General features: G+C 37.3%; 1 protein-coding gene across 4 annotated transcripts in view; it reads left to right on the top strand.

The window, feature by feature from the left end:
- SYNJ1 (synaptojanin 1) overlaps positions 1-19,886 on the top strand; it is a 93,097-nt gene that overhangs the window by 36,181 nt on the left and 37,030 nt on the right. For all 4 annotated transcript variants that reach the window (XM_055567682.1, XM_055567683.1, XM_055567684.1 and 1 more), the window contains exons 7-14: positions 681-742; positions 3,037-3,133; positions 4,649-4,818; positions 5,547-5,628; positions 8,372-8,524; positions 11,017-11,182; positions 17,495-17,686; positions 19,740-19,824. In XM_055567682.1, coding sequence (XP_055423657.1) covers positions 681-742; positions 3,037-3,133; positions 4,649-4,818; positions 5,547-5,628; positions 8,372-8,524; positions 11,017-11,182; positions 17,495-17,686; positions 19,740-19,824 — 1,007 coding nt within the window. The remainder of the gene's footprint in view (positions 1-680; positions 743-3,036; positions 3,134-4,648; positions 4,819-5,546; positions 5,629-8,371; positions 8,525-11,016; positions 11,183-17,494; positions 17,687-19,739; positions 19,825-19,886) is intronic.

Consider the following 19,886-nt stretch of genomic DNA (forward strand, 5'->3'; position numbering starts at 1 on the left):
TTGTTTAATTCTTATAACCCAAATTTCAAAATATGCTGTTGTTTTAGTTGTGTGCCTGAGAGATTGACTTGGAAAGTCTTTTTCCAGGAATGGTTATTTTTAGTCTGTGGGATCTTTGGGTGAGAGTGGAGTGAATAGGGTATTTAGCATAACAGAGAGAAAAAAAATATGTAGCCATTGCACTTGTTGGCAGTCTGAAAGAGTAGATGTTTTGGTCAGGAGGCCTGTACTGTTATGGGAATCATTTTTCGGAATGAATGATGTTGCTGTAAGAGGATAGGTTTCTTCACTTGGCTGGGTTTGTTCTTTTGTTGCACGAATGACAATATCTATTGACTTACAAAGGGCACATATTTAGAACGTAAGACAAGGTAATGTATATGAAAGCACTCTTAAAAATATCTTACATAAATAAAAATTCCTGTTTTTACAGTTTACCAGTTTACCAGTGTTGCATAATGCTCTAACTTCTAGTTTTTTTTTTTTAATGAGGTTGTATTTTAAAAGATAAAAAGGAGAAACCCCTAGAACTTATTTTTTTAAGAGAATATCACAAATGACAATTACTGAGCTTACTATTGTGTGCTTAGCAAATGAATTATTACATAGAGTAAACAATGCTATTTCTTTTGTCTGCATGTTGGCTTTTGGTATGATTAAGCATATTTTTCTTATCTTAGGTGGGATCCCATCGTGTTCGTATGTCAAGGGGATTTGAAGCCAATGCACCTGCTTTTGACAGGTAAGACTGATGACTTTTATATATTGCTGTGAGTTTTGATGTTGCTAAGCAGTGAGATTAGTTGTATTTACTGCTTCATTTCACCTTTTGGGCTCTTAAGTAAAATTTCTTCTTGACTCTGATTTAAGTGGAAGACAGTGACACTCTTAGGAATTCTAGGAGTGGTGGCAGTAAGTGGGTGGGTCTTGATGTCTTGGCCTTAAAACTACCTCTGATGGGTGTGTTATCCAATATGGTGGCTATTAGCTACGTGAAGCTAGCTCTTGGGCATTTGAAATTGACTAGTCCAGATTGAGATATGTTGTAGGTATATAATAGGTACTGGATTTCAGACCTAGTGCAAAAAAAATGCAAAATGCCAATATTTGTTTTATATATCAATTACATGAACTAAAAAGCCTCTTGATGAAAGTGAAAGTGGAGAGTGAAAAAGTTGGCTTAAAGCTCAACATTTAGAAAACAAAGATCATGGCATCCGGTCTCATCACTTCATGGGAAATATATGGGGAAACAGTGGAAACAGTATCAGACTTTATTTTGGGGGGCTCCAAAATCACTGCAGATGGTGACTGCAGCCATGAAATTTAAAGACACTTACTCCTTGGAAGGAAAGTTATGGCCAACCTAGATAGCATATTCAAAAGCAGAGACATTACTTTGCCAACAGAAGTCTGTCTAGTCAAGGCTATGGTTTTTCCTGTGGTCATGAATGGATGTGAAAATTGGACTGTGAAGAAGGCTGAGTGCCGAAGAATTGATGCTTTTGAACTGTGGTGTTGGAGAAGACTCTTGAGAGTCCCTTGGACTGCAAGGAGATCCAACCAGTCCATTCTGAAGGAGATCAGCCCTGGGATTTCTTTGGAAGGAATGATGCTAAAGCTGAAACTCCAGTACTTTGGCCACGTCATGCGAAGAGTTGACTCATTGGAAAAGACTCTGATGCTGGGAGGGCTTGAGGGCAGGAAGAGAAGGGGACGCCAGAGGATGAGATGGCTGGATGGCATCACTGACTCAATGGATGTGAGTCTGAGTGAACTCCGGGAGTTGGTGATGGACAGGGAGGCCTGGTGTGCTGCGATTCATGGGGTCGCAAAGAGTCAGACACGACTGAGCGACTGAACTGAACTGAACATGTAGAAATGATATTTTAGTTGTATTGGATTAAATAAAATATATGTAAATTAGTTTGACCTTTTGGTTTTTACCTTTTTAATTTGCCTTCTGGAAAATTTTAAATTATATCTGTGACTTACGTTATATTTCCTGTGGATGACATTGCTCTCTAGCCTCTGGACTGATTAGAAGCTGGAGAGACTAAAGGATCCTGTGTGGGGCCTATTTATCTTAAGGCTGGAGCTGTTCAGGAGCTCTGAATCCGCACAGAGTAGGCAGTGTCCTCACATGTGAGGTGCAGCCTAGTGCCCTCTGCCCTCATTGCCTTGCCAACCTAGCTGCATGGCTCCTGGTTTCCATGTCCACCCAGCATTAGCCTCAGGGTGGAGAGGGGGCCAGATGACTCTGAAAGCCCTAGCATCAGCTCAGTGCAGTTCAGTTGCTCAGTCATGTCCGACTCTTTGCGACTGCATGGACTGCAGCATGCCAGGCCTCCCTGTTCATCACTAACTCCTGGAGCTTATTCAAACTCATGTCCATCGAGTCGGTCATGCCATCAAACCATCTCATCTTTTGTTGTCCCCTTCTGCTCCTACCTTCAATCATTCCCCACATCAGGATCTTTTCCAATGAGTCAGTTCTTTGCATCAGGTGGCCAAAGTACAAGGAGTTTCAGCTTCAGCATCAGTCCTTCCAATGAATAATCAGGACTGATCTCCTTTAGGATGGACTGGTTGGATCTCCTTGCTGTCCAAGGGACTCTCAAGAGACTAATGGAAAAACCAAAGCTTTGACTAGACGGACTTTTGTTGCAAAGTAATGTCTCTGCTTTTTAATATACTGTCTAGGTTGGTCATAACTTTTCTTCCAAGGAGTAAGCATCTTTTAATTTCATGGCTGCAGTCAAAGTCTGTCACTGTTTCCATTGTTTTCCCATCTATTTACCATGAAGTGATGGCAAATAGATGATAAGTTGATAAGTCAGAGAAAATTGTATTAACTGACTTTTCACAAATTCAGAGTTTTGATTCCACATGAAATGGATTTGTATATAGTTTTGCCAATCCTATGAGTTTAAAATACTGCCATGTAGGTCCTGGTTAAAAGTGGGTTCCTGTTTATTGAAAAAAGTTTTTGACTTATCACTTGACATATGCTTACTGCCTTTCTACCTTTAACAGGCATTTTAGGACACTTAAGAATTTGTATGGTAAACAAATAATAGTAAATCTGCTTGGATCTAAGGAAGGTGAACATATGCTAAGTAAGGCTTTCCAGGTAAGTGATCATTTTTTTCCTTCTGTTCTGGCCCATGGACACCTAGGATGGTATTTTAAAAATAATAGTCAAATTCTTCCCAGGAATAAGTTCTTCCTGGAAGAAGATTGAATACTTGTTGGAACCATTAGTTCTTTGAAGGCAGTTAGGCAACAATTTAGGGTAATCTTGCTGAAATTGGGATTATAGAAAGCTTTCAAGGCATTGACCCTGTTTTCTAATTGCTTATTTATGTAGTGGAGAAGCAGAAGAATACCCTCCTCCTAAAAAACGTTCATCAGTCACTGGCAGAAAGATACCAGGCAGTTTCCCCCTTCATCTGTTCATTGCTTTGGCTAGTTCCTACAAACCATAGTCACTGTTTTAAATCTATGAAATTGTGAATAAAGCATTTGTATACACACAGGACTTCTTGTACCAATGAAAGAAAATTTGAGAATTTCACATAAGTAAGAACCTAAAGAAATGTCTGACCTCTAAAGAAAACATACTTTTCATAAATACTTATTGGATCAATAATGAATTGATATAAATTATAGTGTTATATAAGATTATAACCTTAAACAAAATGGCTAGAAAACATTTTCTCATGTTAATGAAGAAAGTTAATGAAGTCCAGGATTAATTATTTGGCTGTTTTGTTTGAATATCATTAATAAACAAGTTATACTTTAGAGAGTGACTTTTGATTATAAGCTTTTAAAACATTTGTATATATTGAATGAAGGTATAAAAATGAATTCTTCAAATTTTGATGAGCTTTTCCTTAGAAATCAATTACTTTGTTTTGAGATTCTATAATAGATATAGTCATCATATTTTTATGATAAAAAATGAAATGCTGGTTGTTGGAAATAATTTTTCATTTTCTAAACCGAATGAGAATGTTAAGTTCCCTGATATTAATTATGTAAGACCTAACTAATCTATCTGGAATAGTATAGGAGGTTTTAGGAAAAGGATGCTGTAAGATATTAGCAAGTAATTTTTCATTTTACTGCCAATGGCAATGAAAGAAAGCTTTGTGAAATTAGTAAGATTTCAAGGACCTGCTTAGATTTTCATTTAAAATAAAAGTTCCATTTATAACATTGTGTTGATACAATCATATTTGGTTAACATTTAAATGAATATTTTCATGGCGGCTCAAACCTTAAAGAGTTCACCTGCAGTGCAGGAGACCTGGTTCAATCCCTGGGTCGGAAAGTTCCCCTGGAGAAGGGAATGGCTACCCACTTCAGTATTCTTTTCTGGAGAATTCCATAGACAGGGGAGCCAGGCGGGCTACAGTCCATGGGGCCGCAAAGAGTCAGACACAACTGAGTGACTAACACTTTCACTTTCCTTGGCGGTCCAGTGAGTGGTTAAGAATCTGCAGTTTCACTGCAAGGGGCATGGGTTTGATCCCTGATTGAGGATAGGGGAGATAGGGGATCCTGCCTGCCGGATCTGTGATTTGCAGCCAAAAAAAAAAACCGAAGAAGAATTAAATGAATATTTTATTTTTATTTTCAGAGTCATCTGAAAGCTTCTGAACATGCTGCTGATATCCAGATGGTGAATTTTGACTATCATCAAATGGTTAAAGGAGGAAAGGCAGAAAAATTACATAGTGTTCTTAAACCTCAAGTCCAGAAGTTTCTGGATTATGGAATTTTTCATTTTGATGGAAGTGAAGTTCAAAGGTTTGACTTCTCTGTTTTTCCTTTTTTTAAATTGGAACTTTTCTGTAGTTACTTAATTTCTTTATTATACTTGATTTTAAGCTTGTTCTTCCTTTCTGATAGTAGCTTACATTACTGGGCACGTGCTATGTGTGGGTCAGGTAGTGCACTTAGTCTTTACAATTATTAATAACAACTGTAGGGATGGGTCACTCTGGAGGAAGTGGGGGCTGAAAGCTGTCATCTTCCCCACGTCACGTAAGTAGAAAGTGTTGGAGCTCGAATTCGTCTAGCTCCAAATCTCATGCTGCTCTTTCAGAGGCTGTTCCATTTCTCTCGTAAAATTAATGTCATAATATTTCTTGGCCTCAGTAAAGATTATTTAATGCAAATAAAAGACATGGGTTATTGTCTGTTCTGCTATAGAACTGCGTGGTTATAAATCTGAATGTGTGTTTAGCTCCTGACTACTGGCCTCATTAAAAATAAGTGGATGTGGTTGACTGGAGAGATAGGTAATAGAGAGTGGACGGCAAAATGTTAGCGCTTATAGAATCTGGATGGTGGGTATATGGATGATCACTGTAAAATTCTTTCATCTTTTTTGTGTGTTTGAGAATTATACTAGAGAATTGAAGTGGGGAGAAAGTAGATGCTACATTTTAATCAGCTTAATTTTTCTCAGTTTGTTTTAGCTTTTGTTATTTTGGTTTTAAATTGCCCATTTAGTTTCACTGAATTTGTTTCAGGTGCCAGAGTGGTACAGTTCGAACAAACTGCTTGGATTGTCTTGACAGAACAAATAGTGTGCAGGCATTCCTTGGTTTAGAGGTAAAAAAATATGTGTATGTAACTTAACATCACATTCCTTTTTCAGTGCTTCTGTGATATTTATGTTTGTCATTAATTATTTTTCACAAAATGAAGTTAAGCTTCATTTTCACAAATAAAGTTTGACTTCTCTTCTAGTTTTTTTTTTTTTTCAAGTAATGTCCCTTTTCATTTAAATGTTTCCTTTATCTGTTCTAAATACTTTCTTTAGATAGCTTCTGTTTCCTTTTATTGTTGGTTAACTTTGCCTCCAAAAAAAAGCCTGCTATTTATACTGTTTTAGTAATTGTCTCGCCTGCCTGTCTTTTGGATAGGCAAAATATATATATAATATATATATATTTTATTCTCAGTATTGTAATTTTTTAAAAATAATTTTATTTATCTATTTTTGGCTGTGCTGTGTTTTCATTGCTGCATGGGCTGTTTTTCTAGTTGTGGCAAGCAGGGGCCACTCTGCTGTTGCAGTGCTGGGCTTCTCATTGCAGTGGCCTCTTGTTGTGGAACGTGGGTTCCAGCGTGCTTGGGCATCAGCAGTCGCAGCTCCCGGGCTCTAGAGCACAGGCTCAATAGTTGTGGCCCACCAGCTTAGTTGCTCCGCAGCATGTGGGTTCCTCCCAGACCAGGGATTGAACCTGTGCTTCCTGTGTTGGCAGGTGGATTCTCTAGCACTGAGCCACCAGGGAAACCCTTGATACTTTTTAAGACCTTTTGGAATTAAGGAGGATCTATTTTCACATGTACAACCCTACAGAATTATATTTTTAACAATCTAAACCAGTACAGTTTACATAGCATTTTTTAAAAAATTGCTACCAAAACCAGGATCAGTTGAAAAATGTCATTGTTAGAATAAAACTGAATGAGAGCCAACTTCTCTAACACACTTTGTTTAAAATTTTGTCTTTAGTACTTACCTATCAAACTCAGTCTACTTTAGGCATAATCTCAACTATGTGACAGACTGTAGCAATGCTAGATTTCCCAATCTTGCCTCTTATGCAGCTGTCAGGGTCATAAGACTATGGTGGGTCTTCATTTAGTTCTGTAGGAACTTAGCATAGTTCTCCAATACTGTAAAACCAGGAATAGAAAGTAAAAGGTTCTTATTTCCTCTAGCAAATGATCTTAAATTTGGCTAGAATATTGGTTAATTAGTTACTCTGCAGCTGAGATTCATTCAGTCTCAAAAGGAGAATACCATGTATAGAATTTCCTACTAGAAAAAGGTATTTTTGATGTAACTAGATTTTACTGCTTTGCCTTTTTTGAAATCTGTTGTTGAGGATTATCATTATAATTTAGAAAAAAGGACAGAAGAAAAGTGAAAGCAGGCATTAGATTACTGTGGATTGAGTTTTATGAGATATCTTGGGTTTATGTTGGGTTCTCTTAAGTGGCTAAAGACATTTAGTTAGAGTAAGCTTGTGAAACACTTGAACATCTTCACTGAACGCAGAACAAGTGTTAGTTTTCAGAATCTGTCTTAGTGGACTACCCACTGTTTGTTATTAACATTAGGTGTGAGAGTACTTACTCCCCTAGTAGCTTGACTGGTTACAAAATATACTGCAAGTGTAAGTAAAAGCAAACTGCTTTGTAGTGAAAACCAGTTTTGCCCAGTTCTTTGAAGAAAGAGGAGATGATAAAGGAGAACCTGGAGGCTTGTTTGCTTTTATTCTACATGCCAGCAAAAGAAAAGCCCTGGTGTAAGTCTAGGCGATAGGATTAGACTCAGTATAGAGTTTTTAATATTATTTTAGTTTTTGATCCCTGTGTAATTATGGATAATCTCCATAATATCTTTATCTTATAGATAAGATAAAAGGAAACACAAGTGGGAAGGAGTTAAGTAAAACTACAGGGGCATAGACTATGACTGGATTCCAAATAAGAGAAATAGACTGGGTAAGGATTATACATTGCTTTGACTTTGCCAGACTTTAAGGCTAAGAGTCATTCAGAGTAAAGACTTCTAAACACATATACTGTGATGAAGGAACTGTGGTAGCCCCAAGGTCCTCGTAGTCTTCGAATACTGTGTTCCCCCTAGTTCTCCCTTATATACTTTACTGATACGAATTCAGTACATTCAGAGCTGTCATGACTTTATTCAGAAATATGACTTATTTAAAAATTTTGATATCAATTCAAGAGCAGCTCTGCTTTTTTCATAATCTCCTGACCTTAATTACCCAAACATATAGAACCAAATGCAAAAATTAAAGAAACTTAGTTATTTCTATATATTTTTAAATAAAGTACGTATATTCCTCTGCTCCAGTGAGTGCTGTTGCATAATTATTCTTTTAGGTGAACAAGATAAACTAGTCTGATTTATAGGAACTTTTTTTTTTTTCTTATTTTGGCCCCACGGCTTGTAGGATCTTAGATCCCCAACCAGGAATTAAACTCAGACCCTCGGCAGTGAAAGCAGGGAGTCCTAACCACTGGACTGCCAGGGAATTCCCTAAAGGTTTGGGACATTTGCTTAATATCATTTAACCAGAAAAAGTTCTTGTTACTACAAGGATTGAATACTGTAGGTTGCATTGATGTGATGGTTACTTTAGAAATTGGCATGGGGGGAAATAACAAAGCCTAGTAAACTTGAATTTTCAGAATCCAGACCCACAACATCCTGTAACTATAAATTTTTGGTTTGATTCTGGTAGTTCTTAAAAGGTCACATCATAATGGATGTATTTATATACTTATAAAACTTTCTTTTCTGCTATTTTAGATGCTGACTAAACAGTTGGAAGCTCTTGGTTTAGCTGAAAAGCCTCAGTTGGTGACTCGCTTTCAAGAAGTTTTTCGATCAATGTGGTCTGTGAATGGTGATTCAATCAGTAAGATTTATGCAGGAACTGGAGCCCTTGAAGGAAAGGCCAAGGTAGATCTAGATTATAAAAGATCCTCTTTTTTTCTTCTTTAATAAAGCTTCAAATGAACTCTTTTAAGTTAGTAGTTTTTTTTTAAGGTATCTGTTTTAGAATTCTGTTTCATCATGTTTTTATGTCCTCTTTATTACCTCCTTCTCTAGTGGATACTAATGACTGAATGGATAGTTATTTCCCTAGGTTTGAGAGGTATATTATATATGTATGACATATTTAGTTGTTTAGTGATAATCTACTAGGCTTACATATGTATTACTTCTGATTTTTATAATGATTTTTCACTTGCATATGTATTTTAATTTTTATACTGTTTATTTTAATTAGAAATATGTTTTTTTTTTAAGCCTTTGCTTTGCCTTTTTTTTTTTTTTTTTGGTCACACAAGGCAGCAGGTGGATCTTAGTTCCTTGGATCAGGGATCAAACCCAGGCCCCTGCAGTGAAAGTGCCGAGTCTTAACCACCAGACTGCTATGGAATTACCCAAAATATGTTTTTTTTTTTTAATTAGGGTCGTCTTTGGTGGCCCAGTGGTTAAGATTCCATGCTTCTAGTGCAGGGGGTGTGGATTCGATCCTTAGTTGGGGAACTAAGATCCCACAGGCTGCGCAGCACAAGCATAATTAAAACAAAAGTTCCCCCCTCCCCAAATGTCACTCTTACCAATAAAGGGTCTTACCTTATTTGCCTTTGTGTCCCCAGTACTTGCCACAGTACATACAGTTGGATAGATGTGTGACAAGTGCTGGATGGACAGATAAATCAATGGGTAGTTTATGCAACACCACCTATGAACCCAGTGCTATTAGAGCTGAAGTTTTTATTCTTTTTCTTATCTTACCTTGACAAGGAGGCTATCAAAATGTGCCTTTGCAAGTGTGAGGTGTGGACGTAATTATGTATCTGTATGTCATCATTACTTTAATTTGTTGGTATTATCTACAGACTGCTTCTGCTTTAGTGTTTGTCCCTTACTGAGAGACTTTGGGTACATACTTGAAATATTTTTCATTATATCCTTAAATATTGACCTTTTATGGCTTCTGGATTCAGCTGAATTTATTAATGTACTACAACCCTACAGTTTCTCAAATTACCCCAGGAATAGAAACAGAGACATTTACTACTTGTATAGTTTCTTATTTAGTCTCTTCAGTATAGCAGCTGAATTTCATCATCTCAAAAGTCTTCTGTTTTCCACCTCTTCCTCTTCTGTGTCTCATAAAACGCCATGCCTCTGTTCAGAAGTATTGGCCTTAGCTGCAAAGTTCCTTTTGTTCAACTCAGAAATAATTTGTGTTGACATTTACAAATATTTACTTCTTAAATGGTCCCTATTTTGAAAAACCTGATGTTGTTAAACTTTCATGTATTCTTTTTTAAATAAACAACATAATTCTTGCTTTTAAACCTGATTCTCTACAACTATTGCTTAAAATATTCTTTTATGTTCTGCCTCTTTGTTTCTGCAGTTGACTGTCTATGTACAGAGGTTACATATATTTTCAGTGATCTTTTCTAACAAACTAGATACGAAATTTTATGTATTAAATATACTAGTCTGAATTGACCTGAAATCTAACATCTGAACTGCTCTTTCTTTTCCTTTCTCTGGGTTCCTTTTGATTAATTGCCTGATAATGTGAATGGTGAGTCTCTTTTTTAAAATAATGTTATTTACATTTGTTTTATGGAAGGAAATAACATTTTTAAGCCTCAAATCCTTGTTATTTCTTTGAGGAATAAAAAATACATATTGCAAACTAAAGTTTTTTTTTTTTTTAAACAGTCATCAAAATCTGTAAGATTAAAATATCTTTATGGTAACTAACACACCTGAGTGAAATAAACGTTCACTAGAAGTTATAATCAGCTCTCTCACTGTAGGAATTGGCATGCATTTTATATTTTTATATTTACATAGGCAAAATGAGCTAAAATAGAAAACTGTAGTTTCTATGTTACAGGCTAGACCTTCACTCTCATGCTCAGTTTTGTTTCTAACTAATATCAGTTACTTGGGAGCAATCTCAGTTTTATTCTCTGCTGTTCGTGTGCTTTGGAGTTTTTCTGAGAGTGCGGACGTGCAGCGTGTCCTCCTCTATCTCCTCTGCTTCTCCCCACCCGCCCCGTCCACCCCAGGCCTGACAGTCACAATGGGAGAAGTGATCTCCTTGTCTTGAGTAAGCACATTTCAGTCTGTTTCCTCTCCAGTAAACAGTTACACACGTTTACTGCTCTAGATGTCATCAGTGGATGCAGCTGTGGCACTGAGCCTCTTCTGTCTCCCGGCAGTGCTGTTATCCAAAAGAGGAAAGGAAACAGTGACACCTTAATGTGACATTTTAATGTGACGATTTGATATTCAGAATGGAATGATGAGGTCCTTTTACTACAGTGAAGTCGTATACAACTTATCTAAAGTTTCAGAATACCTATTGAGTGAAAACAATGTAGAATGAAAGTCCATGCTTTTTTCCCCAACAGGCTGGAAAGTTAAAAGATGGTGCTCGTTCAGTTAGTAGAACAATTCAGAATAACTTCTTTGACAGCTCCAAGCAAGAAGCAATTGATGTTTTGCTCCTGGGAAATACTCTAAATAGTGATTTAGCTGACAAAGCTCGAGCCCTTTTAACTACTGGAAGTTTGCGTGGTAGGCGTACTTACTTTATATTTTACTTTATGTTGTCTGTATTCCTTCTAAAAGTCCAAGAGGTGAATGTAAACTTATTTACATATATACTTTCTAGTTTGAGTTGATTAAAATAGTTTTTTGAAGAAATTTCTATCAATGTAATTTTCTAAAATTCCATTCTCCAAAGGAAGTTTGATTCTTCTAAAATATTTATAGCATTAGCAGAATTATTAAGCTGTAAACTGAAGCCCATGCATGTTTTCTTTTATAGATTATGATTGAGGGGGGAAATGATTTAAATATTGCTAACTTTATTTAAGGCAAGATTTCATAAAAGATTCAACTAGTACTTTCAGTATTCAGTAACCTAATTTTGTAGAAAGCATTGCTTTATTGAAAAAAACAATACCTGTTCTGGTTATTTTACTAATCACAACCCCAGACGTTTCTATAATTTGGTCTTACTTTTTAAGTGCTGCTGTTTGAATAAGCTTTAAATCATATTAATAATTTTAAAATGTTGCTTATTATTGGACACTGTCATCCCCAATTTTAATATTTGACATAAAATATATGCCAGGCTTTCAGAATAGCCATTGATTTTTCACTGTGTTTCTTTAAAACCAAAAGAATTTGAGCTCATGTCAGTGAGCATATTAAGCAGGATCATGGGAAAACTCAGTATACATTGTATAACTTATTAAATTAGACTCCCTTAATTTTTTTTTTCTATTTTAGCTTTCCAGCACTCTGAACATTTTTTTTTACTTCTGTTATCCCCCAAAAGAACCCTTTCAGTTTTCCCTGTTCAACTAGGAGAAATTGTTCCTCAAATAACCTCCTCATGGGTTATCACTTGTTATCATGGATTCTTTCAGAATTCTGCATGGTGCTGAAGGTAGTTAATTACAGTCAGCTCCTCAGGGATCTGTGAGTAGACTGGGGGACTGAAATCTACTAAAGCTCTGAACACCAGAATCTTATCATAGCTACTGCTTTTAACTTCAGGCTTTCTTCCAGCAGTAGACACTGACTCATTTGCATCTTATCACCTCTTTCCAGCCGTGCCTGCTTTGATATGGAGACATTAATCAGCAACCACTGAAAGTAAGCTATTAAAGGGAAGAGAAGTGAGGGACCTGAATAATTCCCAGACTTGATCATTAGTTTTTTAGTTTCCTGCACATTTTACTATGTGAAAAACGTACCCTTAAAAAAACAGTACAGTCAGTTCTGCTATAGCTCTTATTCTAAGAATGAGAATTTATTCCAGCGGGGATGCTATGTCAGGAAAAATTGTGAGTATAACGCCAATTCTGTAGTAGTTCATGCATAGTTCACTGGTAGCAGTAGTGCTAGCGAAATGCAAAAAGCTATACTCAGCGGAACTGAGGTGGATAGAAATATACAAAACACACATATACATGTGCATAGACTTCTCCCTCCCTCTGTTCACCAACTGTGTGATGAGCCAGATCCTCCCATATCTGGTGTCACAACTTACTATCTAGTTTCGGAGAACCCTTCTTCCAGCATTCACAATTGCTCACAAGCACAGGCGTCTTCCTGCTGATTTATAAGCAAACCTCAAGTCTTTTTCAAGATAAAGTACCATATGTTAGACGTATTTGTCCATTCCTTAACCATTTAACATGTGTAGGGTTATGCTACTGTTTTTATAGCAGGTTCCTATCTTGGCACATCATTGCTGAAGTGTTTGAATGTTGTGCCCAAACCCAAATATTTTTGCCATAAACCCCGTGCCTGTGGGAATTTACACCATCTTGCATAGCTGGTCATTCTGTTGGAATGTATGTGTTTTTTTAATAACAACTGGTTGTACCTGTCAGCTGGTGAGTCCCAAAAAATACTCCAAGGTGCGCATTAGGGCAGTATCTGCAATATTTCAGTGTCCTCCAGCCTCTTAGGTTTTCGGGTTCGTATTCTCCCTCAGAAGTATGTGCACTTGCACACTCAACAGACATACGTATGGGACTGGCCTGGAAAGCAGGCCTAGAACCTTCTGATTGTGAAACTCTGCACATCACTATGTCCCCATAGGATTTTTCTTCGATACAGTGGGTTTACATCAGTTATTGTCATTTATTTTATCTTTGGTATCCTTCAGCCATCAGAAAAAAATGTCATCAAACTAAATCAAAAGAAAAAAATGAAGCCGTCTGAGAAGGTTTTGTCATAACACTCGACTTCAACTGTAACTTACTGTGTTACTAATGACTCTTTGTTTTCTTCTTGATGCATCCGTAGTTTCTGAACAGACGTTACAGTCAGGTACAGTATAGAAAATCAACCTGTCAACAAATGCAACTTTTTCTCAATTTTTTTTTAAAAAGTGGATGTTGTATATAAATAGAGCCACAAATAAATGGAAACTTTATTTTTCCCTCTAATTCTGACAGGATAAATTGATGCTTTGTTTTAATCTAAGAAAAAGAATTTTAAGTTTGAGAAAACAGAGTACTTCATTTAGAAGGAGCTATGCCAAGCTCTTTGTCTTCTTGTAGCAAGTGCTTAATTTCAATTAAATATGGGTCATCTAGTTTTAATTTTACTTTTACATTTCAGTGAACAAACATTATTAGTGTTATATTTTACCCTTTATTGTTGTTTAGTCACTAAGTCATGTCTGACTCCTTTGCGACCCCATGGACCATAGCCCACCACGTTCTTCTGTCCATGGAATTTCTCAGGCAAGAATATTGGAGTGTGTTGCCATTTCCTCCTCCAGGGGATTTCCCAGCTCGGGGGTTGAACCTGCATCTCCTGCGTTGTCAGGAGGATTCTTTACCACTGAGCCACCAGGGAAGTCCTGAAAAAAACCTGGATGTGACTCTTACAGATTAACAGGAAATACTACCTGTGATGTTTACAACTACTCAATAGCACTTGTCACACACATAACATTTTAAAAAAGACATTGACTCATTTTCTCATATGGTGTGTGAAATATTTTCTGAAACTGGAAGACCTGCACTAAAATATGATCTGAAATCTTTTAAAAAGCATTAAGATTGCTAGCAAAGTTAGAAGAGCCAAGTGTGTAAGACCTAAAGGTCTTATTTTTCTTGTCATTCCAATTCTTAAAAATCTCATACCTTCATTCTCTGGACTAGGTTTATGATCTTGTCTTTAAACTTGAGTCTGTGGCAAAAGGAACTCTTGCCAGAAACTTTGCTGAAAAGGCATCTTTTCTTCCCTTCACTTAAGAGTTGGTATCACTTAAGATTTTTGTTTCACTTAGTTATTTTTCTGAGTGTTTTAAGACAGTGTAGGTGAGTTTTTTGAGAAGATGGAGGAAGAGAGCACTTGTATTTATTTTTGAATTAACATCATGAAATCCGTTTTCTGAAATGATATGATATTTAGGGATGGACATCTGTTTGAACAGAGACACATTTCTTTCTGCACATTAAGGTGCCAACCAGTTTTTTTAAAAAAGAATAAACTAGGAATTTTAAAACTTTTTATTCCCATTTATAAACTGACTTTAGTAGCTTACTCAATGTGGTGACATGGTTTTCTTCACACAATTCATTGTATGTCTTGCTGCATATTTTAAGCCGTTAAATAATTATAGAGCTTGTGTTTTCATGTAGAAAGGATTGTAGAAGCTGTTTTCATAGTAGTAACAATGTCAGTGACTTCGATTAGAAAGGCCAGTGTTGATCAGTAGTAATAGCGAAGGATTCTTTATCCAGGTTCAGCCAACATTCAGTTAACCATATCAACAGGCCAGAAAAACAATCTGCTTTCATTCCCACGAGACTCTCTAACAGACTTAGAGAGGTACACATGCGCCCCTAGGGACGGTGAGGATGTGCTTGTCACCTGAACCTGCAGGTCTTTTGTAGGATTCACAAGTCAGACTATTTTCATTCTAATCCAGAAATGTTATCTGCCTTTTTCACTCGTTCACAAGCTTGCTTGCTGTACCTTGGTATCCATTCCAAAAATAATAATTAATATCATAATAAAATAAGATCACCTGGTGAGAGGTGAAGATCATTTTGATTTCTGTCTCCTCTTGGCAGTTAACCACCCTTTTAAGGGCATATTCTTTATCATTATTAATAGATTGAAGTCCTAGGAAGTTTCTATTCACTTTAAGTGCCAGGATTTGACTTAATCTAAATGTAATGTGGTTTAGAAGGCAGAAAGTTAGGTGGAAGCCAAAAAGAAGGTGGAGAAGAGAGATTGAGGATTCAAAATGTATTTCATGTTTATTCATTTAACCATTATTTACTGAACACTCAGTATGTATCGGGAGAAGGCAATGGCGCCCCACTCCAGTACTCTTGCCTGGAAAATCCCATGGACGGAGGAGCCTGGTAGGCTGCAGTCCATGGGGTCGCTAAGAGTCGGACACGACTGAGCGACTTCCCTTTCACTTTTCACTTTCATGCATTGGAGGAGGAAATGGCAACCCACTCCAGTGTTCTTGCCTGGAGAATCCCAGGGATGGCGGGGCCTGGTGGGCTGCCGTCTATGGGGTCACAGAGTCAGACACGACTGAAGCGACTTAGCAGCAAGCAGCAGCAGTATGTACCAGGCACTCTTCTAGTCTGGAGATATTGGAGCAAATAAAATAGACCAAAACTGCTATATAGCACAGGGAACTTGACTTAATGATCTGTGGTGACTCAAATGGGAAGGAAAGCCAAAAAAGAGGGGATGTATGTATACATGTGGCCGATTCCCTTTGCTGTAGAGCAGAAACTGACACAACATTATAAAGCGACTATCGGGGCTTCCCATGTGGTGCAGCAGTAAAGAATCCACCTGCCATTGCAGGGGGCACAAGAGATGCGGGTTCGATCCCTAGGTGGGGAAGATCCCCTGGAGGAGGAAGTGGCAATGCGCTCCAGTATTCTGCCTGGAAAATTCCATGGGCAGAGGAGCCTGGTGGGCTATAGTTGAAAAGAGTCAGACATGACTGAGCACATACACTCACACATCCCAATAAATAAATAAAATGAAAGGATATTCATTCTGTATGTGTTAGTCACTCAGTCATGTTCTACTCTGTGCCCCATGGACTGTAGCCCTCCAGGCTCCTCTGTCCATGGAATTCACCAGGCAAGAGTACTAGAGTGAGTTGCCATTTCCTACTCCAGGGGATTTTCATGACCTAGGGATTGTACCCGGGTCTCCTACATCGCAGGCAGATTCTTTACTGTCTGAGCCACAGAACTATCATATTATCAAGCATATCCATTTCTGGATATATATTTGCATACTGAAGTGGGTAGCCATTCCCTTTTCCAGGGGATCTTCTTGACCCAGGGATCAAACCCAGGTCTCCTGCATTGCAGGCAGATTCTTTTACCATCTGAGCTACCAGGGAAGCTCCATTCATTCTGGTTCCCCCGCACAAAAAATGAAAATGAGATCAACCAACATTTCTGCCCTCATGGAACTTCCATTTTCGGTGAGGGGTGACAGTTAACAGGATAAATAAATAAAATGTATAGTTTGTACATGGTAATAAATAAACACCATAGAGAAAAGTAAAGCAGGGAGGTGATATAGACAGTAAGAGACAGAATGCACATTTTAATAAGCTGATCAGGAAAAGCCTCACGGCAGAGTTGATGACTGCAGGCGGTGAGGGAAGAGTGTTGCGAGCAGTGGAAGCAGCCAGTGCAGAGGGGGTCCAGGGCCAGAGCAGTGAGCGAACAGGGTGGGATGGCAGCTGAGGGTAGAAAGGCAGGGCAGGTTGTCTGGGGTCTTGTAGAACATTGGTGAAGACGGTGTTGCCTGTGATCTGGGAGGCTTTTAGTAATGGCTTCATTCTCTAGCATCTCATTATTGTCCACGATTTGTGTTTGTGTCAGGGAGCTGTTTTTCATCAAGCTACCTGTCAGTAGCTATATGTCATGGTTCTTGAGCATCTTTCTTTGGGGAAAAATAACTTATTTTTACTAGCTTCCGAATGAAAGTTGTCTGAAAGTCAGTTGCTATATTCCTTAAAATTTGCAGTCTCTGATTTTGTGTATCATAAAATGATGTACTACTTCACTGAAACAGAACTGTTTTGCATGTTTTATGTTGCTGCATTAATTTTGTAATAGTTTTTTTTACTTGGGCTGTTGTACTTCACATAGTTGATATTTTAAAAGTGTGTTGGTTACTTGCATTGTGTTGGGCTCTGTGTTCAAGACTTATCTCTTGTGCCTGTGCATGTATTTGATGCTTGTTTGTGCCGATGATGATAATTGTACTTTCTAGCCATCATCTCTCAGTTATGAAGATCAATTTTTGTAAATGTTTTCACGCAGCCAAAATTTTGTTGTATTTTGTTTTTACCAGCATCTTCTAAAGTACTAAAGAGCATGTGTGAGAATTTCTACAAGTATTCAAAGCCCAAGAAAATTCGAGTATGTGTGGGCACGTGGAACGTGAATGGCGGGAAGCAGTTTCGCAGCATAGCTTTTAAGAATCAGACCCTTACGGACTGGCTTCTTGATGCCCCCAAGTTAGCTGGTATCCAGGAGTTTCAAGGTTGGCTTCTTACAATATGTATTAATTAACCCTGACTCTGATGTATTAACCTAGAAAACAAATGCGGCACTTCACAATATGCATTACTTTATAAAAGAAACTTCTATATATACATTTGAAGACCAGCATTCTTCTTAGAGATCAAATCTCTTCAAATCTTAGGTCTTTTGTATTCATAGACCTTTCTCTACTACTTCATAGGAACCCATGGTAAAGTGAGAAATCTTTTTCTTTGTTATTTGATTCTCAGAAAATGTAATCCATACATGAGTAGATAACTCTTTTGTGTGTGGGTTTGTGTATTTATTTTTTTAAGATGTGATTCTTTTTTCTCCTGTTTTTATTCTTTAAACTGATTCATAGCAAATTTATTTTGTGATTGAGAATTTTTCAAACCTAATGTATTTTGTTTTTCAAATATAGTCCTTTATTTGCTAAGATAAGAAATAGGGTAGGTCATGAGTAGGTTTACAAAACTCATTTTGACATTTATTGTCCCTTTAACAGAACAATACTGATTCATCCTTGTAAAAACTCATCACTGAGTTTGGGTACTCTACCACCAAGCTCTTAATAGCCAGTACTTAAGCTGAGGATGCTTGTATTAAGATTTTTAACTAGAATCATGGATTTGAGGACTGTTTGCTTTGACTTGAATTCCTTTTTAAAATGGTACACATTTACCAAGTGTTATTTATGAAGGAGATATGTATAGGAAATACTGTGAGATATAGATTTTTCTTTTTTAGTTGCCTTTAATCAGTCACACCTTAAACCCTGGGAATTTCCCTAAACTTTTACTAAAATGCTGCTTTTCATTTTACATTGAACCTAACTTGAAATTGTAGCTGTAGTATTAATAGTAATAACAATCATAAAATAACAGCTAACACTACTATTATGAGTACTTGACATCTATTCATTTAATCATTATAACAGACCTAATACATAGCCACTCTTAGTATTTCAGTTTTTAGATGAGGAAACTGAGACACAGGGAAGAGAAGTGACACGCCCAACGTCATGCAGCTGGCAGTGACAGAGCCAGGATTTAGGGATGGGCATCTGGTAGTTTGGTTCTGGAGTTGTGCCGCACTGCACTTTGTGTGTGAACTTGGGCAAGTTGCTTAGATTTTCCAGAGCCTCAGTTTCCTGTCTGTAAATAACAGGCAGATGTAATCTGTCTCTTAAGGTGTCTGTAGTAAAAGAGAAGAAGATTCACATGTAAGCCTTGCACACAATAGCAGTCAGTAAACACTTTAAATTTTTTATTCCTCAGTATTTGTTCATAGTATTTATAAGCTCTTTCTCTTAGCTGTTTGTCCCGTTTCTGAATGCTTGGGCCACCCAGGCTACCCTGGGCTTGCTTATCTAAAGCAGCTCTGTTCTCTTTTGGTAAGCCATGGGAGAGCTAATGGCTAGAAGAGAGGGGTCTGAAGCTCTGACTTCCCATTTTCCTAGATTGCTTCCACCTAGGAATTTCCAAATTAAAGTGTAAAATTCCCTCTCAACTGTTTGCTCTAATTTGAGTTGGTTACTTGCCCACCTTATTGTTTGTGCTCTTTCTGAAAAATTTCTTGGTGGCTAAAAAAGGAGGGGATTTATGTATACTTAGGGTTGATTCACGTTGTTGTACAGCAGAAACCAATACAACATTGTAAAGCAATTATCCTCCAATTAAAAATAATTAAAAAAAATTTTAAGTAATTACTTATCCATTTGGATTCATCTTTTAGCCTTTGAGAAGCGGCTTGTTTCTTTGCTGTCCATGGTTCAAACCATGACAACAGTTCTTTCAAAAATGATTTCTAAAAGGACTTATCTTCAAGAATAATAGTCTTCAAGAAAAGCAAACTTAGGTCACCTAAATAGAAATTGAAAGTACTTTTGTCCCCCTCATGGTTTTTTGCCTTTAATTTGCTTTTGGTTGAACTTGGAACACAAAAATGGACTTGTAAGAGATCTGATGTTCGTCTTAGTTCTGTTGGGGTAGGGAAGTTGCTGTTTAACTAAGGCCATCTTTTAAAAGGCTTTCTTGGATGCTTAATTTTAGATAAAAGAAGTAAACCAATGGATATATTTGCAATTGGTTTTGAGGAAATGGTAGAGCTGAATGCTGGAAACATTGTGAATGCAAGGTAAGCCAGCCAGGTAACACACAGGGAAACTTTCTAGTTGATGAACATGGGGGACAGGTAAC

The sequence above is a fragment of the Bubalus kerabau genome, chromosome 2 (genome assembly GCF_029407905.1).
Source record: "Bubalus kerabau isolate K-KA32 ecotype Philippines breed swamp buffalo chromosome 2, PCC_UOA_SB_1v2, whole genome shotgun sequence".
In the NCBI taxonomy this organism is placed as follows: domain Eukaryota; kingdom Metazoa; phylum Chordata; class Mammalia; order Artiodactyla; family Bovidae; genus Bubalus; species Bubalus kerabau.